Below are 24162 nucleotides of genomic sequence, written 5' to 3'. Positions count from 1 at the left end.
GTGGCTGAGCTGCTAAAAGGACAGACTGACTAAACAGTTAAGCTTTCACATCTGAAACAAACCGAGTTCTATATCGTTATTTAACTCACTTTGCCTCTTCATTTTAACTCCCCCAAGTAGTTGAGTGACCATGAACAAGGTCATTTTCCCCAGTTTGGTAATGATTTATATTTAGAAGCATCCTGTTCAGCCTGATTCTGGTTACCATTCTTACTAGTCTGCTGTTATTTTAAGCATTTTAAAAAAATACCTGCTCATTCTGCTTCTCTAAGACTTCTAAATGCTCAAGTTGAACTTTTTTCAACTGGTCCATTTCCTTTGACTGCTTCATTGCAAGCTGTAAGCAAGAGAAAATATTGGGAGAGAAATATAATGCATTATTAACACACTCAACAAAAACTTATTTGAAATATACACAAATATACACTGTGTTGCCTCCTTTGGATAGTACTAAACTTCACAGGGGGCCCTTGTATCACAGAGTCTTAAGAAGAGCTATTAATATAACAGCAAAAGTTTAACAGAGACAGATCAACCTTAACTTTGTTGTTTTAAAGTTTGCTCTTATATAGATGTTAGATCTTTATACTACAAGCATGTGGAACAAAGCAAGGACAAACATTCATTTTTTGTTTTTAATATATTTAATTTTTTTACTAGAGCTGTATTCTCAACACAGAAATGAAAATGAATAACCAGAAATAGTGCCCAGTAACTTTGTCAAAGTTATAGTTACCCTTTTTCTCTCTTCGAGGAACTTCTTTGTGTTGCTGCTGTTCAGTTCTCTGACTCGTCTAAAAAAATACAGACATTGTCCATGAAGACTTATTAGGAAAAAAAAGAAAAGAAACTCAAAGGTACCAGCAGAGAGAACCACAAACTTGTAAATTTTATTTTAATTTTTGATTATCCGTCATATATGGCACTAATGGCAAGCTGAACAGTCTTCTAGTTATTACACTATTGTTTCCAATGAAGTTTTGACTTTTTCCCTTACTCAGGAGTGGTGAACAGAACTTAAACTGTTTAATTCATCCGTGTATTCTTCATTTCACTCTCCATTTATCAAAATAAATTGATTACAGAGTGCTACGTCTCTAGCAGTGACAATGGAAAAAACATCTGATCATCATATGTAAAGTTATGGTTTACCGATGCTTTAAGGTTCTTAAAGATAATATTTATACAAAGATAAATATACAATACTAACATAAGAGACATAATCATAAGCCTCTCTTCTTAGATTCATGTCATGAAATATACCAGAAGTAGTTCAAAGAACTGAATCAGACTAACTTCAAAGCCTGAAAAGTGGAACTGCATTCAGACTGCATTCAAATATTGGAAGAGATTTATTTTCGAGATGTTACTGGAGGTCTTATATAAACTAAGCATGCAGTTACAAACACCTCTGACAACTCATCTTTCTGATGAGCTAGGAATTTGTAACACTTAAGAGGCTTAATTCAGTAGGATCAGGTTCAAGCCTTTTGGCCAACACCGCCCAGTATCAAGTGAAAAAAGTAGAGGAAAAAATGAGCCAGAAGGCAAGCCCAAAGTGAAGGGGAAACCTTGAAGGCTTATGAGACATCATCATGTACATTCTGCTTCTATCTACTTATTTGGAAACGTAAAGAAGAAATTTAAAATAGATATAATGCAAATCAATCTTCAAAAAAAGTCTCGGTAGCTGGTACTGGCAAGTCTCTCAAGTCAATGGCGGCTGTCTTCCTCAAACATGCTGTGTTAGAAGCCCTTGGTTTGCTGAGCTGAGATGCTGGCCAGGTTCCTAATATCAGCACATAATAAGGGAGAGAGCTGTGGTTCTGTTCAGGACCAGAGGCAATACATGTGCTGTTCAGCAGTACACCTCCAGCTTCTTTGCTCTTATCTTTCATCACCCTCTCCATTTATTACCATTGCTTTTAGCACTCCTGTCTTCTGTTCCATCTCTCTTCTGTGTTATTAGTAGAAGATGGAGAAAAGCATTCACTGGCACCACCTCCTGTGTTTTTAGTGATGCTGCCTCTTAAGTTATTCCAAGTCCACCTAGACAAACCTCAGACTCCTTTTTCAGAACAACCCTACTGTCATTAAAAAAAAAAAAAAAAAAAAAGTATACTGCATTCCTAAGTACAGTCATTACAACTCTTAGACCTACACCAGTCACTCACAGATAGTAAGTATAAAGTTCAGGACATTTTCGTTTCTCTGAGAAGGGCATCACATTTATTAAAAGACTAAACAAGTGAAAAGTAATACCGTTCTTAAAACGGTCATTTAAAAGTATTCAGCACAATCATTAGACATTGTTTTCCCACATAAAAGCATGGTTTTAACAGAATTAATTTGAGAGTTCATTCGCCAGCTTTTGATAATGTTCTTCCCTTCTCAGAAAGGAACCTCTGATACTTACCTCTCTCTTTCTGCTTTGTTTTTGATAGATTTGTCTTGGCTTATGGCTTTGCTGTTCTCCATAGATATTTTAGCCTGGTTGGCACGCATCTCCTTGCTTTCCCTAAGCAAAATCAAATAAAATCATGAATATACAAAATGCAATTGCTGATGAAGTTGGTTTCCTGGTATTACTCTGCATTGTGCCTTATTTTGTCCTTGAAGCATTAGGGAAGAGGAAAGACCAGACTATAACAAAATTGCCTTCCTTTAGGTAGACTTTATACAATTTGAGCAAGCATTCAGAAATCTTCATTTGTCCTAGGGAATATAATTGGAAAGAGAAGCTTTATGCATTTTACACTCTGAAAGTTTAAAGGGTGGAAAATAGTCTTTTCTCCCTATTATAAAGTTGTCTGAACATGAGCTACTGTCACCTATGTAGAAAATGCAACTTATCTATTACTCTGAATATGGCTGCAGTACGAATAATAGTTGTACTTCCTAGGGTGGTATGAGCTGACAGCTTTCCTTTTAAGCCTTCTACTTTGGGACTGCAAAAAGCCCTGTGTTTTAGACCATGGCCAAACCTGTGCTTGTTTTCTCCTTCTGGCCCAGAGAACCCTTCAGTCTTTTCTGTGAAACTGTGTAGCTTTAACAGGAGTTATGATTCATTGTTGGGAGTAACAGCACAGATGCTGACTTTCAGAAACGACTTCTGAACTGTGAGTGAACAGAATTTGGCTCAATCTGGGTAAGCCAGCCAAGCTCCAGAAAGGCCTTCCCTGAAGGCTAGCTCTTGCTTTCTGCCTGCTTAGTATTCCAGCTCTGGCAGCTCCTGATCTTAAGTGCTTATTTAGACAGGAATTATATATGGAAATTAGATAGTGAATAACTGGCAACAGTAATTGTGAAATCCCCAGCAGTGCATAAGCAAGTAAAAGTTACCTGTTGCAAGCCAAGGCAGTGCCTCCGTCTCTTTTTCTGGACATATCTTAGAGTAGAACACTGATTAATTATTGTACTTACTAACCCCAAATTTTAAGTATGCACAGGAGAAGAGTGGCACAGAACAGAGTGCTTAATTTAATGAAATGTTGACACTGATTTTTTGAAGCACTCTTCAATCTCTAGAAGACATTTATGATTTAGTAGCATGAGTAAACTTGTTCCATAACTTACACTTTTCATACATTAAAACTTTTTTAAAAAAATGCAGCACTCTTTGTCCCCTAAGAATTCATAAGAAACATTTTCTGAATACAGACTGAGAAGCAGTAAAAATGAGACAGAACTCTAAAAAATGTTCTTTTGAGAGCACGTTTCATTCCAGTAGTCCCTTCTCCAAATAAAAGCTTTTATTTTCTATACTCAATTTAAAGTAATTTTCAAGAACACTACCTTAAGAGCAGTACTGAAATAATTTTCTTAAATTCCTGTGCACAGGGATATGAAAAATTTTCAGTGTGGGTGTTCATACTGACTTAATTTATTTGCATCAGATACAATTTCAGAGTGAAAGCAGTTAAGAGGATTAGAGGACTACTGTGCATCACTGATGACTTAAAATGAGGCTTTGGCCATGGATATGGCTAGAAGAGCCAACACCTATCCATGCACAACTGTTTCTCTGTCCTAGCAGCTATCATTTAGCTCTCAGTTGCACTGCTGATGGTCTTCCTGGGTGTTTTTGGTTTTCACCACTTGCAGGAAATAGAAGATATTTTTAATAGAAGACATGAAAAATTTCATCGTCCTTTTAAAATCACCGACAAGCACTTGTAGGGACCACTTCTGTTTCTAAAATAGCATTTCCCAAAGACAGGGCCAAAGTTCTAGCATCAGTTCACTGCCTAACTGTCTGATGTGGGGCTTCACATGAAATCCCAAAGTTCAGCCCATATGCCATGATTAAAGAACTCCCTCCTGCTCAGAGGTGATGGGGACACCTATAGTAAAAGTTAACTGCAATAAGTAGATAAGCCAGGATGGCAAAGGAAAAAGGGATTCTGAAAAAACACCACATGCGACTACAAAATTTAACTGTTGGGTTCCTACTGTATTATACTGATTGTAACTCTGAAATTTGTACAAATGTCTTCTGAAAGGATACGTGAGTTTAAACACTTGAATCTATCCTGGGAATTTATACATATATTTAGATTACTTTAAAGTGCATTAATGTTATGTCACTGGTCTTGCTTGAGTATCTAGAAAACTCCTTTTGTATTACCAAAAAAAAAAAAAAAGAAGAAGAAAGAAACAACTTTCCTTTCTCTCTCATGTTATTCAATTACAAAATGCTTGCAGATACGAGCTTCAAGTCCTCAATTTCTGAAATGCTGCAAGCTCACTGCATCCCAGTCAGTAAAGCTAACCCATTCATGGTAGGTAGGGGGGATGACATCCCTGGAGTTCAATAAGCTTCAGATTTTTAGTAGTATTTGCTGTTTTATGCTTTGTTTTTAAATGAGCTCAAAGCATAAACTGTAATTGCTTTTCCCACTGCACATGAAGGGAAACAATCTTCCCTGCAGCAGATAACTATCATTTTAGATTACTGATCTTTTCTACCAGCTTTGTGTCCTCTGTTGTGATAGCTAACTCATTACTTCAGCTCACAGAGAAGGGAAGCAGCAAGAACAGCATGCTGAGAGTATGGTCCACCTCCCACACTGCTCTCAGATAGATCCCTCTTTTCCTGTGGTTACCTGAGCTGTCTCTTGGTTATTACATGCACCTATACATATAAATGCGTATCTGTTCCCACATACAATGCATTCTCTGAAATAGTTCACAAATGATTAGGTGTAAAATTTCTTTCGGGGCATTATTATTCACATTTTGAATTTCCCACTCCAAATTCTGAAATATTCATAGATGTAGACACACTCTTACATTTGTTTTAAACAGGGAAGTTCCTGGTCTGCACATTTGGGGATTACATACAAGCTCCTGAATAAGCAGAAACTAATTACAATGAATAAAGAAAAAAAAAAAAAAAAAAAAGATTCGAAGGTTGTTACTCCTGAGAAGAAAAAGTTCTTAGTATTTATCAGAATGTGGATTTTGAGGTCTGGTTCTTAGAAGCTCTAAAAATAGAACAATATGTAGACTTACACTTAAGTGATTTCTATTAAGAGAGAAAAATACATTAATGAGAACATATGAACCATTTACAATAAATTATACAGGGTCAACACAGAGATGAAGAAATTCTAAACCCAAGAGAGCACGTATGGAAAACTAACAAAAACTTAATTTCAAAAAGATGAGGACAAAAATATTCTGTTCCACAAGCAGGGTATACATCAGTAGAATATCTTCTAAGTGCTGGAGTGAATTTCAAACAGGACAGAAAGCAGGACTCTCAAAACCAAAGAGATACGATTTCTCTGGGCTGGATGATGCAGCCCAGTATGATTCAGAGACACAATACTAAGGACTGCACCTTCCTCTGGCTACTGTCTTTTGAACAAAGCATTTGTATTATAATTTAACAATTTTCTGACTTTAGTTTTGATGGGGTATGTATTGAACAACAGCTTGAATACATGGGTTAACACAGAGATTAACATAAAGATGAGCTCACTAAAAGCCTTTTGCTGGGACAATTCTCTGTTGGATGGAAAGCTTGCAGGTCCCAGCGTGTGTTCTCTGATGCAAAGATAAGCTGCTTTTTTCACTCAGATTTTTTTTTTTAAAATAATTTAAATTCTTTCATTAAAGGTGATTTATTTATTCATTTTTCCCTATGGTTTTGATGTGAAATATGCTGTAGACAATTACATATGAATATGTATATATGTGAACACACATATTGCATTCATGTGCTTTTAAGGCTGCTTCACATTATAGATCATAGCAGAGGAAAATGATTCCTCTCTTTACTTCCATTTTTAACAGTCTGGACACTATTTGTATTTAATTTCTTCAAATGTGCAGGACAGTTAATTATACAAGGAATGTGACAGTAGTGTCATGCAGTATCTTCTGTGTTCCCAGTGATTATGGCTGTATATTGTATGAAGATGTTAGTCTAACATAGCTTACCTCATTATCCATTCTTCTTATGATCTTACGTTTTGTGGATCTTTCTTACAATCAACAGTGTTATAAATACATGTACCCACAAGTGCTAGCAATTTAAAGAACATTTTCATACTTGATCTTTCTCAGTTTTTCTGGGTAAAGTCCAGACACATCCACAGCTGATGTGAACTACCACCACTTCATTGCATCTGCTACTTTTAATGAAGTTCCTGCAACCTAAACCTGCCAAGAAGCCCGTTCCTGCATCTCTCTATTCCTTGCCTGATAACTTAATTCACTTCTACCATGCATGCAGTCCAGGACCTTTGACAGCAGTACAGAAGCTATCAGCACAAGAAACTAAAGCATTCTACAAAACAGACACCAGCCAAGCCCTTTTCATCGAGTAGCACTGCGCTGCTCACCTGTCATGTGAAAATTTTAGCTGCTGGGTTTGTTGTTCATGAGCATTAATCAGCAGTTTCTTCAGTAGTTCACACTGTTGGTTCAAGTGTAAATCACGGATTTCTTGCTCTTCAGCACTGTGTGTATTGATCATCTCGGACCACTCTTTAGTGTGCTGTGCCACAATCTCTTTTACCTGTAGAGAAGGAACAGCAACTTTGCCAGTGGTTCTCAGGCTATAAGACCAACTATTACTGCTGCTGAAGATGATGTAGAGACAATCATAAAAAAAAAAAAGATTAGAAAGAATGCAGCTAAACTGTGCAAACGAAGTTACATAAGTGAAATTGCTTCAGAGTAATGAAGCCACTGAGGACACTACACAATGTTATAAAGACGAATATAAAGCCACCCCTAACACCTAAAGTGCCCTGAATGAACTGACTGCATTTATGCTTTTGACTGTACTAACATTATTTTAAAACCTTCTCTAACACCAAGTTCATTATAAAATGCTTCCATATTCTTGGTTGTAAGAAAAAAAAAAAAAAAGAAGAATATTGAAAGTAGCAATGGAAAAACCTAGTGAGCGGGACTTCTCTGAGGGCTTAAATACAGTCTTTGATTTTGTGAGACAGCTCTATAAACAGATAGTTTACAGAGACATCCTGTATTTAATACAACCCGAATCTTAGGATAGGTTACGTATCTTTGTTTTATATTCATTAAGGCAGCAGGGAATCTGACAAGCATTCTTCTTTTGCTTATCTCCCAATACTCATAAGAAAAAAAGAGATTAAAGTTTTGGAAAGTTCCCAAGACACAATTTGAAGAAGTCTAAATCACTAGAGTTGTTGTTATAATAGTATATTACACTCAATGATTTAGAAAAGAAGCTAATAGAAAGATATACTTTATTATCCTTTAATAATCAGCTTTAGGTATTTTGACAAGCTATCCCACTTTTCCATAAATGGTATACAAAATGTGCTTCACAAAAAATAAACCTATTTTCAGGTACTAATTTCAAGTGCTGCTATGGTAACTAATCACATTTGGGTCATCTTCTATGAAAGCTAAACATTACTCTTCGAATCAAAAATTGCCACCATCTTGCTCAAAAAGTGAGTGATTGATGCCAGCATTTCAGGTGTGGGCCCACAGAAGCTCTGCATAATGCAGAGCTGACCTTCCTACACACACTGGCGATGGTGAAAGAAGAGGGGGCTTGAAAAGACCCAGTCCCCATTCTGCCCTGGAAAGACCTCTCTGAAGGCCACCCTACAGAAAGGACACATGCAATAAAGCTGGATATATAACAATAAAAAAAAAAAGAGCAAGTAATTTTCTAGTAGATCTGTGTGACTACCACTACATGAAAAACAGACCTGCATTTAACTACAGTTAAATAGATGTTTCATATCAAAACAGATAAGATGTGAAGCAGAAGCAGCTGCAGGTGAGCTACCTGTAATTTTCTGCAGCTGTCATTAAAAAAAAAAAAAAAAGCACTTTGAGGGAGGACATTGGTAAGACCAATACAGGCTTAATTCAACAGGATATTTAAGTGTGAATGTTCCTCCAGAAAAAAGAGTCATACTTAATTTTGTGCATGTGGGTAAGCATACTACTAAAACAGAACCTGTGAAGCAATAGAAGCACTGAAGGATGTGGAGCTGTTAGTGGGAGTAATAGCTTTAATAAGAAGTTCCTAAGGCAGTACTGCCTTTGTAGCCAGAAAAACATAAAGATTTGGTTTTAAATTGGGTCAAAAGAAATGTTTGGAAGTTGTTAAGGAAAAAGCACTTATCTTTCAGGTGGAATTTCTGAAAGGTTAAGGGGCAGGCACTCCAACTCACCTCTAGCACTTATTATGGCACTTACGTTAGGACCAAGTTTAGTCTAAGCTCCCTGTAACAGTGATGAGGAAAATGGGAGAGATTCACAGCAGGATTCATCACACCTACAGATTAAACACTCTCTGGAGATGTCCCTCTAATATTTATAGGGCCTCATGCAACTAGACACTTCGGTTATGCATTTCCTCTCAATATTGATCATTTGGCTTACCCCCAGGGAGACTTGGAGTCCACTTCAGTGGAGCTAAAAGTTAGCCACCGATGAAGTTTTGGGGAACACCCATTCTTTTTTTATTTATTATTTACTTTCAGCACAGAGTATCCATATGGATTCAGCTTCATCCATGACTTGGAGAAAAATGATTTAGGTAGATCCAAAGTCCTCGGTAACTCAGTGTAATTGAGACCACAGCAGAAAATGGACCATGCACTCAGAAAACTTCTATTGTCACAATGTTAGAAAGTATTAATGTTTAGAAAATAATAATGTAATTATGAGACCCATGATGCAGGCAGAGCCAGCAGCAAATCACGTACCATATACCTTGGCACAGGAGCCAACACATGGTTTGCTACAAAGATTTGTGATTCAAATTACCTTCCTACAGAGGATACCCTGACTAGCCTCTGTCCCCTTTCAAAAGTCAATAAAACTGTAGCAGGTACTGTGAGAGAGCTGTCCAAGTAATCTCCTCCCTCACTTGCTGTTGTGCGACTCTTCCATACAGACAGTCGCTTGGGACTGGGTTTCAGACTACTTCAAATTCCCAGAAAGTGCAGGGGATATTAACATATGAGATCTGATTCCTAGTCACAGTAAGGCTGTTCTACATTGACCTAGAAGGACAGGCATGCGTCCAAGGAAATAAAAGAGTTTGCTTTTATTTAGTGTCTTCACCTTGTACAGGTAAAGCAAACAAACTTCACATAAAAAAGAATTGTGACTCAATAAAACAGTGAAACAAATAAATGCATAAATAGCGGAAACCTTGGTGAAAGCAAATAGTCTGTGATTTCAGCACAAAGAGCTTCTACAAAGCCCAAATAAATACAGAGAAGGAAAGAATCAAGTGCCCATTACAAATGTTTAACGTGATCACAGTTTTAAAATGGTTGATATATACACTACAAGAACTTGAAGGCAGAAATCCTGCATCTCAGGTACACTGGTAGCAAAGAAGAAAACCCCAAGGAGACTTAGGCATGGCAGTACTCTTAAGTATTTAATTTGAAAATACAGGAAATAAGAATAGAAAATTGCTTGTGTTCGTGGACAGAAATGCTACTGATGTGCTACTAATTTCAAAATCAGCATGCAATCTAAGTGGCAGGTATGGCACCTTGTAAGATGAGTTTTTCTCTTGCAGTGGGAAAGAAAAGGAGGATTTCTTTTTTTTTTTTTTTTTTTTTTTTAAATATCCTGCAAGCTAGAAGTCTTATTTCAGTAAAGGCAAAATATAACTTGATGAGTAGGATACAAAGGATTTGCCAAACAATAGTTACAAGGTTTGAAATACTCAATTTGACTCAGATTCAGATGACCTTAGAACTCAAGACTATTAAATCATCTGAAATCAAATTTTGCCACAGATCTGTGATACAGTTCAAAGCTTAGATGTAATAAATTCAACATACATCCTTGCTTTCTTTCAATTTATTAACATTGCAGTTAAAATGACTGTTTCAATTGTGCTGCGTTCTTGTCCTACTTTCTGCTATTAAGGTAGTGTTGCTTACCAAAAAGATAAAAAATAAAATAAAAAATTAGCTAACTTCACTCTTCTCTGCTCTACAAACTGTGTTTGTAATCCTGTTCTTTCATCTGTTCCTACACTGTGCCTAAGAGACTAATTAATATGTTGATAAGGAACTTTCTTTTGCGCAGGATTTATGCAAGATGTTTGTTTAGTCACTAAGTTCAAGCAGGAATAATCTTTGAAGTAATCTTTCTTTTTCCTTCTTTTCATCCTCTGCCTGTGTGATGCTGGGACCTACTTTTCTAATGCAGAAGAGTAATTTGTGTCTGCTATGGTAACTGTGTGAAGAACACATTGGGACATTCAGATCTAATTTAAATATTTTATGCCAAATTGGGCTGGACGTTTCCTCATGAGAAGAAGACTTTTGGAGATGAAAAGGCACTTTGGTGCTAAAAGTGTGCATGCACATTTTGACACAGAGCTACACTGAAGGACATGAGCTGTAATTAAAGCTGAATTATGGTACAACCCAATTTCATATTACTGGGCCAAATACTGAGAAATGCTGAACAACTGTTAATTAATCAAACTCCCAGTATATCAGTGTAATGCATTCAGCATCTGAGAATTTCATCTAATCATGCACCTACGTTCATCTATAACAAAAGATAATTTCCCTATGGTCTTGAGCACTGTTTTTTAACTTGTTGCTTGTAACGCTGTGAACGACCTTTGGGAATAATTCAAGGGTCCACACATAGCAACTGAAACAAAAGAAATCTGTGAGAATACTAAAATTGGTACATAATGTGGAAAATTTTGATGGAACCACAGCAAGCAAAATATTGAAAATCACTGACCTAGAGCAAACCACAGAGGTAGATATCTTACAGAGGAATTCTTCAGAAATTTTCCAACATAGAGAGGCTTGGCATTTCAAAGGAGCTTAAATTTAACTCTCTTTGGAAAACGTCATCCTAAAACCTGACATGGGAGTGGAAAACACCAACCTTTTTTCCAGATACGGATTATAATTCAAACAAACTCTTTTGAAAGCAGGATTTTAAAAGGGACAGACCTCAGACATTGCATATATTTGTGGAAAGGGGAAACATGAGTCACATTTATCAGGTCTGGAAGATTAATGAACACTTGGATGGTCCTCGTGTACAAATCAGATATCTTAACTCCAGACTGCCAGTGATACAAGCTGAGATCACAGCAAAGAATTTTCTACACAATATAACTTAAAATGAGTTTTGGAGCTCACGTCTGGATGATGGAGACTTAGTGCTCCTCAGAGAGTTTTTTCACTAAGAAATAGATGAATTATCTTTTTAAAGTTGTCAACAAATCTGCTTTAATTAAGAAAACAATTCCGGGCTTTTCATAGCAGAAGGAGATAGGAAGACGAGAAAGACACGCCAGGTTTTTTTTCCAGGTGGTCCTAAATCTTTGGCTGAAGAGGCAACAACAAGGAACAATCCTCATTTAGAAGACCAGGATCTTCTCCACATGAAATAATACCAAAGAATAAAATTAGGAGAAGAAAAGATGAAAATAACCTTAATTCTGTAGTTTCAAAGATGTGGCTGCTTTTGTTTGTATTTTCTATGCTCGTCTGATTCATTTCATGTGTTTCAGCTTTTACATTAACACTCCTGCTTACTTACTGTGTTTAGTCTCCTGCACACTTCTTTCCCCAGACCATTTTGTACATGGGTGTGTCTTCTAGTATACCTGCCACCTTCTAGTTTGAATATCTTTTAGAAACTTGAAAGCATGTCAATGAGTCGTAGGTAAAACTTTCAAAGAAAATGTGCAGTCAGTGAGCATAGTGATAGTATAGCGTTACAGAGGAAGTAGGTTTGTACAACTCAACACGAATGATGAATCACAGCTTGAAAACAGCTTTTTCAAATGAACTGAGGTTGGGCCTCTGAGTACTTCTATTCTCCAGCACCTTGGAGAAAACAATATAACTAATCCCTGGAGGAAAAAAAAAAAAAAAAAAAAAAAAAAAAAAGAAAGAAGGTGGCACTTGGCTCAAGAGCAACCTGGTCTTCTGCTTCTTTAGGAGACAGACTAGCAAGTGTTGTCCATGGTGACAAAGATGGAAAATGAGAAAGAAACTTTTCTGTACGTATTCTGGGAATGTATTGAATACCCAGATTTCATATAGTTTATTTTTTGCTTCTTTGTTTAGCTAAAACTGACACAAATGGACTCAAATGACCAGTTTTGCCTCATGAGGCATGCATATGGTGCTTTCTTCAATAATTGTTAAATGGCAGGAAATTGATGTTGCTTTTTAAATATTTTTTGAAGAAACACTTTTAGACACTCAATTACTCCTATTCTTTTTGACATATTATTATTGCCAAAAATCATTCATATGCTTCCAAGAAAATTAACTACCATGTGGGTCTCAAAATCTCTATTTCAGATGATGCATGTGTTAAAATTGGCTGTTTGCTTACCTTAGATTTGTGATCTGATGTTAGTGCCTGAATTTTAATTTCAGTTTCTTTCTTCAATTCAACACAATTACTTCCTCTAAAAAAAGCAAAATTGAAAATGTGTGCCACAAGTTAAACATCTTCCCATTCAGTCAGCTCTTACTAATTAAAATGTTAATCAATGTTGAAGTGCTACAGCGTATTGGAATGAAATTATTTCTTCTGGCAATTTATTCACAACTTACAAAATATTGTTGGATTAATGATCATTCAATTCAAACACCACACAATTAATTCTAGATTGGCCCCGCAATTATTCTGTTGCTGAGGATATGTCAAACATCTCCATTTATAGTACTCAGTTTCTTTTTCCTTGCTAAGATAATCCAGCTTCTGCCTGAAAACTTACAGACATACACATTACCTTGCCGTGATTTTATCCTCTGGTTTAAAAGCCATTTTTGTTACTGTTTTAGTTCAAGCCAGAGAAAAAGAAGTCAGTTGAATAACTGTCTCATGGGGCAATTTGGACATACTGAATTTGAAAGTCTCAGTACTCCGTGGTGGGAAAACAGAATTAAAAGTGTAGCAAAGAAGGGGTCCCATACAGATGAATCCAAGCATTAGTTACCTTATATGAATTGCAGAATAACAATCTTGAAGACAGCCCTTGCTCCTGCAATAGGCTGAATACAGCATGGCCTTTGTGACCAGGTTAAGTTAACAGCGTGTTGAATGCAAGTTGCAAAGTTTGTTTTGAGCAGGAGGAAGACTGATTCCAAGGAACAAGCTGGTAAAATGGCTGCAGAGGGCCCATCTTGAAGCCCCCCACATGCCTGGAGATGGATGACTTCTACCTCTCAGCCACAGAATTTCCTTCACTAAAGATCATTATTTGGGCTGTGTACTGGGTAGGGTGGATGCACAGCAAACTATTACTTTGCAACTACAACAGCAGTTCCAATTACTATCTCACCAAAGTCCATGAATTTTTACAGGCTCCATCTGACAAGCTCCATCTTTACCTATCTAGTTGTTCCCCTTTGTGCAGTAAAAGGTTTTTAGAACAGAATACAAATTCACACATTGCTAGTCTCAGTTTTTCAGTTTGTAATAATAAAATAAATTTAGAGGAGTCTACTCTGAGATCACTGTAGTAGTTCTGTGATGGATCATCTGCTGATGTAAAATGATGTAATGCCACTGAGTGGATGGAGGTGCATTCATTTTCTAATCTGAAGCTGGCCCTAATAAAAACGGTTATTGCTTGACTGCTGTAACATTAATCCATGTTTGCTCTAGAAAAGGAGATTAATGAAACTCTGAACAAGTTTACATCCTGTTTTAATATCAAAGTACTGCTAAACTTATGGAAATTAGCTGAAAACTTTATCATTAAACAGTACCAGGAAAGCCCCTACTGAAAAGAGTAGTGTTATGAGCCTTGAGTTCCCAAGGGCCATCAGAACGACTAGTCATTCATTTTCTGGTTGCAGCAGGAAAATTTTTGTAAAGATTTTTAATACTCGTTTGACACTTCGGAAGTAATAAAGACATAGAGACAGGTTCTTACCATAGTTACCTCTGCCTGATTAAGAAACGGCTGCAAAGAAAGAGTCTTTGCTTATGCACTTGTGTATCAGCTGTGATCAGAATCTGGCTCTAATTCATATATGATTTGTCACACACTATGAAAAAGAGTGTTCCTTAGGGGAATTAAACATATTTTTATCCCAAATTAGCCTAGCTCGTCCAATCACCAGATTTTTCAGAATCCCAGTCATCAACCAGTTGAGCCCTTCTCTGGAAATGTAGCTTTATTCACATCTGAGGGAAACCTTCAAGCCAGGCTGGGCATAACTAGAGTTGTCCACAACTGCAGTGACATACAGGATTAAGCTGTCAAGTCACAGCTGGTGATAAATACCCAGAAATGGTCCAATACAATGTAACTTGTCCACACTCACGCACACATATACACTTGGATAGCCTTGATAAATCAGAGGGATCTCTGTGTGTCCCTCAAACTCCATTTCACTGTGGGAACACAAGCATATATATCTCCATTGGCCTCCCCAAAGATTTGTGAGCATTTCAAATGTACAACAGAATTAGCACAGGGAGCAAAATCCTGTCCATCTGTTGGTGAATTAGCATGTGATTAAAATTTTTACTTTGCTGAACATTATGCAGTTGACATTTTGTCACACCATGTGGCAGAAATGGACCACAAAACACTGCACAACAAATCAGAAGAGAAACTATTCTATATACCTATCAAAAAGGCTTTCTTTCTTTCTTTTTTTTTTTTTTTTTTTTTTGTTTGTTTGTTTGTTTGTTTCAGTTCAAAAGAGTGTTCAAGTGTCAGTCAGTGCATCCACTTTAAAAGCACACCCTGAAAGACACTACCCAGCTGGGGTGAAGAGACCGTGTATCTAAATACCTGGCTGAATGGGGTTTGAGGGCTGCATACACAGAGACCCTGAAGCAAGCCCTTACAACACTTCGATGCTCAACTAAGTGCTTTCACAGAAAGCCTGTGCTGGCACAGGATTTTGATTTGGTTGATAATTAGATACCAGTAGTTATTTGCATAACAAGAAAGACCCATCAGATGACTGACAGCCCTGAAGTCCCCAGAAAGTATGGAGTCATGGTGAAAAATATTATCTGGCTGTGTATTGGATCTGCTTCTGAAGTAGTTATTTACAACTCTAAAAAAAAAAAATAAAGTCAAAACCCAACAACGAACAAATAACTTCGCTGATAATTTAAATTTATCATGAGGGCTTTGGCATCCACAAGGGAACTGTTAAAAAAAATTAAGGGAAGACTCTGCAAGTAACCAAGCAAACGATGTCAATCTGGGAATCAAATTATCAGCTACTTTTATACTTGTCCCAATTTGGTATTATTCTCGAAAGCATTGTTACACATGGCTTTCCACTATTCACTGCCCGGAGACAACCATTACCACCTTTAATTTTGTGACATAGCCTCATTTGCTATTTTATTATGTCAGGAAGAGGCACTGGCCTCTTCTCAAGCCAACAGGATTACTGAACAACAGGAATATTCTTAGCACAGCACTGGGAAGCTTTTCTCCCCTTGATGATGGTACAATGTCCAGGGCCTAGTTCAGTGACACTGTAGTAAATGCTCTGGTTTCATTTATAAATCCAGCTATATCAATAACCTTCTGATGTGTTATATTCAATGGAAATTGAATCAAAGCCAAATTAAATTAATTTGTCCTGTAGTTAATCTCTCTGTTTGGTGAATTGGTCATTTTCTGGAAGAAACTACTTAGCTTAGAAGTATTTGGGTGCTTACAATTCCCCTTTCCTGGAAAAAAATCCACAACCTTTTTATAGAGTTTATGTTCACTTGTCATAATTTAGTGAAGAAAATTCTCCTTATCTTCCTTACTTAATTCTATTTCTGTTTTAAGTTTGTTATATGGACCCCCAAATATAAAAACAAATAAATAAATAAATAAATAAAATACAACAACTCTGTCATTCCAAATCATAAAACAAAAAGTAATTGTGGGAGAATCCAATGCTAAAGATGCATTCATGTTCAGTATTCAGTTAGTGAGCTGGTTGCCAGTTGCTGTTTACAGATGACAACAATATGCAATTAAGGCTAACTATTAGCACAATTTTATATAGGACTAAATAATTGCTATAGGACTAAATAATTAATAATAATTGCTGCTTTAAGTCCCAATGGACTTAAAAATGGACTTTTGCATGGCAAAACTCTATTATTTTAAACTGTTCAGGATTTAGAAGCTAGATTTTTTTCTCAAGATCAATCATTTCCTTCTGATCATTAGCAAGATTGAGGACCTCGATCAGCTCTCACTGAACACAACACTGACATTCCCTGGAGAATGCAGTGAGACCAGATCAGGCCAAAGAAATAAATATTTGAGGCAATGCCTTTGCTTTCATGCTTCACCTACTGGCAGTACAAAACTAGAGAATGGTAAAGTGAGTACAACATTTATGGCCCATGGTTAGAGCCTTCAAGCAACTCAAACTCAGTTTGATATAAAATGCTGGTTCAAGCTGCAATTAATTAATGTGAATGACAATTTTATGAATGTTTTATTCCAGAACACAAAGCATAAAAATCTATTTTAGTCTACAAAAAAAAATTTAAAATGGTATCTTACCCTTTCTTCTTGATTGCCTTCTCTAACATTTTCTCGTATGATACCTTTTCTTTATCATATTGTGCCACTACTTTGTCAATTTGTGTGCAGTGCAACTTCTGCATAGCGCTGTGCTCCTGGAAAACAGTAGGACCTTACAATTAGGTTGCTGGATTTTTAATGTTTAACTTTCTTACAGTGTAAAAATCAATGGATGAACAGATAACTTTGACAATGGAATTTAATCTGGGTTAGCCATCTGCTATTAAAGGTTCCAGATATTCCACCGTAAATGCTACAGCTTTTCTCCTTTGTTTGAAAAGTGAAAATCTGTACTAGACCTTAAAAATATGGTATATGGTTACATTGAAACAAAATAATTATGGCAAAAAATACCAACTGGTACTATACACTTAACTTCATCTTTTTGAACAAATGCCCATTTAAGTGCTAAGTTAAAAAAATAAAAATAAAAAATCAGATTTATAAGCTCAGATCATACACTTTAAATTTTCTGAATACTGAGGAGAACAAAATTCATCCCAATCCCCTTCCTCTACATATTTCATACTGAATACAGCACTAGCTCCTAGGCCACTGCAAATCAAAAAGCTGCAAGCCCAGAAATGATAGCTAAAAATCAAATAATTAACAAAAGAAAATTCTGAAGATCTGTCCTATGACCCCTAATGCAACAGCAATCTTATCATTAAGAAATTCCATCTTTTTGTAGGGCATCTTCCTTTGCAAGCGATAGTAATCAGTGAAATATGGCATTCAACTACACATTGCAGACTGCTGCAAATAACCATTGTCTTTTTTTTCTCTTTTTTTTTTCCCCCTCCAAACAACACAGCACATGTTGACAAAGTGGACTTCACAGAGCTACTTGTAAAATATTTCACACTAGTGACAACCTGCTGTCACTACTACAGTTATGTTATTTACACTGGTGAAGTGGCAGAGGATGTTTATCCATGGAAAGAGAGGAAAAACCTTTCATAATGAAAAGATGGATCACTAACTCTCCCAATTGGGTCTAGCGCACAGACAGTTCCTTCCCATTACAAGACTGTACTGGAAACAACACTCTTAGCACTTACACGTAGACTTCATTATTAAACTTGACTTCATATTCTCCTTTATCAGAACAGCTGTTCGTGAGGCAAATATTTAACTACAGCTGAGAGTACTAAATATTGAAATTACATTATAATATGAAAAATTTTTGTTAATTTACATTATTTTATTAATATTCAATCGCTCCACATTTTATCTACTCATGAAAAAAAGTCTTGCATTAATTAATATGGCCTCTTACCAGGACTTTATCTCTATTTTGCTTTTTATAGCTCGTTTTGAAGTTATGCTACCCTTGCTATTCTACTGCTCTTTGTTGTTATTTTCTATACACCTGTGTTTGCCTTATCACTGTTTCTTCCTTTAAAAATACTAATTAAAGACTTTTGCATTCACTTTTACTAAAATGCTAATACAAATGTTGCGATGCTTTAAAAAACATGGCACTGGGATGTATGCAAGCACTCGCAAGCACTCCAACATCTGCTAAGCACTCCCCCAGGGAACATATACAACTCCTGAATTTTATACTTAAGAGTGGAGAATTGAATTTTCTGTTCTACGGATTTAAAAGGAAACAAATAGACTCCATCAACATTAAAGCATGCCAGCCTCACCAGGGAGTATCTACACTGACTAACCATGGAGAACAAAATATGGGCAGTAAAAAGAATGGCATAAGCTTGACAGCACAACAATGCCACAGGTGAAGTTGAGGAGAGTATCTAATTGTCCAACTCTACACTCTCCCCAAGTCTTAAAGAACAATACAATTCCTGCTATGCAAATATTGAAAAGTATGAGACATCTGCATGCTCATGCGGCACTTCTGCATAATCTGCACATCACTTAAAACTAGAATATCTGCTTTTACCTAAGGACAACCATGATTTAAGCCTTATCTCTGTCACAAACCCAGTGTAACCTTTTGCAGAGACTCGCCTCTGCAAAAGATGCCACTGCTCCAAGACAACTCTATCTTATATACGAAACAGACATATTGCAGACCATATCCTTGCTCCCATTTCCTTCCTCCTGCCCACCCAATTCAATAAGCGCGAATTTGAGCACAAATATAAACAAAGCTGGAAGAGGAAGATGGCCTACTGTGAGCCACTGCATGGAAGGCACAGAGTACTGGAAGTCAGCACCATACCAGAAGTCTCTTGAACTTCATGACCTTCAAACCCTGGAACAGTATTTAAAATGGTTTATCTGATGTGAGTTTGTTCTTCTGTCTGTGCTCAAAGGAAAATTAATTACTGCTAGCTGTTGCATCCAAAACTGTCAAGATTCTAGGAAATATGAGTAATATCTTAAAACACTTTCTCAGTATACTTTGTTTTCAGATGCAAAGTTTCAGGCAGAAAAAACCTTGATTGATTCAGAATGTGTTTGCAGATAAAGCTCTTCTCAGCTAGATCTCTCATGATTTTCTTTTTTGAATTTGCATTTTGAATTCATGTATTTTACACAGATATATTTAAAAATAGCACTTAATGATTATACTGAAAATTGAAGCCATGGTTCAGATGGGGCTCTGGGTGGTCAACTAACTGATACAAAAAGATGCAAATCAGAGCAAGACTATGGAAAAAAAAGAAAAGAATCACATATAGTTCCATTAAAAGGAATGTAAAGAAACTCAAAATTCCACCTCTTGAAGAGAAGAAAAAGTAAGTTCTTATGATACAAACTGTTATTCCTACATGGTATCTCCCTGATGTAACATTAAAACTCCTTTATACAACTGAAAACTGAAGTACGGAAGTACGGAAGACTCTCATTAAAGAATACCGAAATGATAAAATGACAAAAAACCTATTATTTCCAAATTCACAATTCCTTTTACAAAACTTTATTCATCTAGAGCCCCATATCATTTGTACTGTCTCTTCTGTGCTAGAAAGAGACTAAAGTTACTTAAAGGACTGTAGGCAGAAACCGCTGTGTTTCAAAAGCTGTCCAGAGTTTTTAAACATTTCTACAATATGCAGAAGTGGCTGGACATATTATTTTAACAACACCAAAAGCACAGATTACTAAACCTAGGATTCAAGACGAGGTTATTCTTAATATGGATTTTTAAAATGGTAATCGTTACACAAACTTGCCACTATTTTTCAAGTGTCAAACAAAACAAGGATTGTAGTATAAGAGGCAATTTCAGTTTCAGAGTCAGTGTGCCTGTATAGCTTCTCTGGTTCAGAAAAAGCATCTGAGTTCTGCAACAGAGCTGTTGAATCAGTTTTTGAACCCAATCCTTTGCTTAGTTTGTAGCCTGGGTAAGAACAGAGAGACTTGTATAGGGGAGAGTGAACTTAATAGAAGCACAGGACTTGTTGTGAAACCTTGTGATATGGTTTAGTGGAGGACTTGCTAGTGTTAGGTCAGAGGTTGGACTCAATGATCTTGAGGTCTCTTCCAACCCAGACAATTCTGTGATTCTGTGTAATTGTCACTCTCCAGTGCTCACTACAGTTTTTTCTGCCTTTAATCTCTACTCAATCTCCCTTGCTGTATTATTCCCTTACAATTCTTATGTATTTCTCTGAAAACATTCTGCCTTTACAGAGCTTTGAATATGTTCCCTTTACATCACTCTGTCCTGAGTGAAATCTCCACTCTTCACTATTCATACACTTCATGAAATCCAAAATTCTGCATTCTTTGGCAAGCCACTAAATCTGACATCAGGGAACGGGCAAATTTAACTTTATCTGTCACAGAATGTCTGTGTTGTAATGATGATACTAAGAACAGTGGTCTTCTTGCAACCTTATGACCTCTATCAGGAGAACAGACAAGATCAGAGAAGAGGAGTTGGAAGGGACCAACAAAGATCATCAAGTCCATCTGCCTGACCACTACAAGGCTAAACAAAAGTTAAAGCATATTATTAAGAGCATTTTCCAAATGCCTCTTGAATATGGACAGACATGACCAGATGTCTTATTTTTCCCATATGAAAGTGAAAAAAGTAACAGTAAAGATTGTAATTCCTGTCCAGGCATCTTATATAAAAATTTACTGGTGCCAGGCTTTTCAGAATACAATACTCTTTGGCTTTGTACTTCTTTGATCCTATCTTTATTTTCAACAGTTCAATGTTTCAGCCATTTTCACTCTGGCAGCATAATAAAATTCTCTCATTCCTCTACATATTACTATTAATCTGTTTTTCCTACATGGCATAGCTCCTTGCAACTGTTGTACCCTGTACACAAACACACACCCCACATATGGTGACCACATTTTATGGTTTTGTTATTAACTAATTTTTAAGAGAATATTTATAATTATTTAAGTCAGTGACCATTCATACTCAAAATCTGAGGAGGCATTTCTAAGGAATGCAGAGTGCAAAACTGGCCAGACCTGTGATGTGCAGGAGAGGGATAAATGGATTAATACCTTTTGAAAGGAACTATTTAAACCTCCTTTCTTCAAGATCTCCTGAAGATGAGGTGACCACTTGTATTATTGTGCCTTCAATATTCATCATACTGAGAAGTTGAAATAACCACAGAATTACGCCATACAGACCTGGCAGACAGGGCCACTTTTCAAAAGCCCTGTAAATGCCTAATCGACTAAGCTGCAGAGAAGCCCCTGGGTTCATAACCCACCTGCCCCCCCAAAAAAAAACACAATTTTTCCACTGGGCCTGCTGTGCTGGAGAGTTTTACATCCTTCCTGTACCCTTGACATCAATGCTGTACTGTAGGGGGTACAAAAGTAATTCTGGTAATTAATCTGGAAACGCGGTGCCTGTAGCTGTCCTACACATTCACAAACCAGAGACTGACAATACTATGTGTGTTTTCCTACAGAGCAACAAACCTCTGCCTGCCACCATTTCAGCAGAGCTGTTAATACTTCTCTATACCGAGTGGATGCTATCAGTGACGAGGACCCTTACTTCTGCCATTTCCTTAGCTACCTCTGCCCAGGGTTATCAGTTTAGCTCCAACATTGCTTCACTGCTTCAATCATAGCCCCTTCCTCTCCCACCCCTCTCTTCCACACATTCATGCATGAATTTTCCATAATGAATTTTCCAGAAGGACAATTTTAGACAGAGAAGGGGGTTGGGCTTTTTTTTTTTTTTTTTTTTTTTTTTTCCCTTAAACAACATGAACATGTTTTTTTGTGTTTACTTATTCCTCCAGACCTCAGGAGTGTCTGTGGTTAAGTGAGAGCCAGCCTACTCCTGGAACTTCTAAGTTCAATGTGCTTAATGCAAAGGCTTTCTCTAACTGATCATGGCTAACTGACTGCATAGCTCTCCTGCTCCCTCACAGCTTACAAAATGCATTAAGAACACTGATGAGTACACAAAGCACTTTCCCAAGATCATCTCTGAGCTGCTATAGTAATACATTTCTGCTCAGATTCTCTTCTTCAAATTCAAGAAGTTGCCCTTTCCACGTTCTTTAGCAAGACATGCTCTAGACAGGCACTTCCTTGTTAGGACAGACTTGTACTCACTCAGCTTGTACTTGAAAGCAGCAGGACACAGGCTGGCTCAGACCAAAAATAGCTGTCCTTGAGCTAATGCTGAAAGTTCTTCTGAGTGCACAGCATCTTCAGATTGTGGCTGGCAATTGTTCCCCCAGATTAGAGGAAGCAAGTGCAAGCCTGAACAAATGAATCAATTTTTTAACATTAGCCAGCGCAGCGTTGGCTAAGATATCCTTACACTGCTGTGTCACATACATAAGGGATATATATCATTGAGTATGGCTGTTTGCTACGTAACCATGGTGCCATTTTCATTTGCAAGATGTTGCTACCCCTGACTACTGGGATGTTGTCCAGTGAAAGAGAAAGTAAATGTTTAAAAATGAGAAGCCTAGAAGAAGGTCTAGAAGCTGCCCATGACATAATGACTCAGGTAAGAACAACCCATACTTGTAAGATAATCACAGCTGTCCATCATTATGAGACAGAAGTGCTACTTTTGACATGGGTGACACACACTTTTTCATGAGCATTGGCTTTGTAAACAACTCTAAAATGGAGCAATCACTCATTGCCTTCTGCACGCAGCCAATACGGGGTGTTGAAGTTAACTATTTTCTTATACTGCTTTTGATAATAGGAGCCCAAAAAAAGTGTTGATTATTCGAAGTATTTTCTTCACGCTTAATTGCACAGACATAGTACTCCATGTCCAAACAATAGTCATGAAAAGAAACACAGTAATATTAAAAAAGGTCCAGACATTACTACACTAGGTCAGATTTGCAATTTAATCTGCAATCAAAAAGAACAAAGGAGTAACTGCTCTAAAAGTGAGAAAGGATTTGTATGCATTGATAAAATTGAGAATAGTTTCCTCACTTCTTTTGCCATTGTTTGAAACAAGACTAATGGTTTCCTAATGATAACGGGCAGGAGAAAATGGGCCATGATTTTCTAATGTAAAGTATATTTGTGACACTGTTGTATTTGGGATATCACTACCAACAGTATCAAGCAAAAAGCTAACTATAAAGTGGTAATATATATGTGAGATGTAATAGCACATCTCATTTTTTTCACTTACACATTCCAGTTCTGTTTGACAATTTTGCAGTTTCTCCACTGTCTGTCTTTGATGCAGCATCCCCTCACATCATTACTGCTTTTCTTCCAAGCTGCCTACCAATATGTCATGAAAGAGGGAGCTAGGTAAAATCATTATCTGGAAAAGGTGAGCTTTGGATGCTTAAATGGGTCAAACAAAAGCACACCAAAAACTCAGGGAGACATAAAAGGGTTGCTAAAGGGAAGATTAACTTACTGGATCATATTTCAGTACACTTAAAACAGATACGCCCTTTCTTGGTGGTCCAAATACCATTCCTTAGTTTTTCTTTTCATTTTAATTAGGAGCTGCCTATGCTAGTGAGCGCTGCAATTTATTTCAATTAGAGTGTGTTGCTCAGAGAGCTTTTCATGATCATACCTTTGCATGCTTCTTCTTTAAGGCATTCAGCTCTTTCTGCTGTTTCTTTAAATGCTTTATGTAAGCCTAGAAAAAGAGAAGTTGGATCAATTTTTCTGTGGTCATATTGACTGTAGCC

General features: G+C 36.9%; 1 protein-coding gene across 6 annotated transcripts in view; it reads right to left on the bottom strand.

Annotated features, from left to right (window-relative positions):
- PLCB4 (phospholipase C beta 4) overlaps positions 1-24162 on the bottom strand; it is a 202798-nt gene that overhangs the window by 6504 nt on the left and 172132 nt on the right. For all 6 annotated transcript variants that reach the window (XM_032184308.1, XM_032184312.1, XM_032184306.1 and 3 more), the window contains 7 exons: positions 24045-24110; positions 17033-17148; positions 12871-12946; positions 6852-7027; positions 2417-2518; positions 737-794; positions 251-337 (listed from right to left, as the gene is read on the bottom strand). In XM_032184308.1, the coding sequence (XP_032040199.1) occupies positions 251-337; positions 737-794; positions 2417-2518; positions 6852-7027; positions 12871-12946; positions 17033-17148; positions 24045-24110 (681 nt within the window). The remainder of the gene's footprint in view (positions 1-250; positions 338-736; positions 795-2416; positions 2519-6851; positions 7028-12870; positions 12947-17032; positions 17149-24044; positions 24111-24162) is intronic.

Source organism: Aythya fuligula, chromosome 3 (assembly GCF_009819795.1).
Source record: "Aythya fuligula isolate bAytFul2 chromosome 3, bAytFul2.pri, whole genome shotgun sequence".
Taxonomy (NCBI): domain Eukaryota; kingdom Metazoa; phylum Chordata; class Aves; order Anseriformes; family Anatidae; genus Aythya; species Aythya fuligula.
This window is presented reverse-complemented; position numbering and strand designations above follow the sequence as displayed.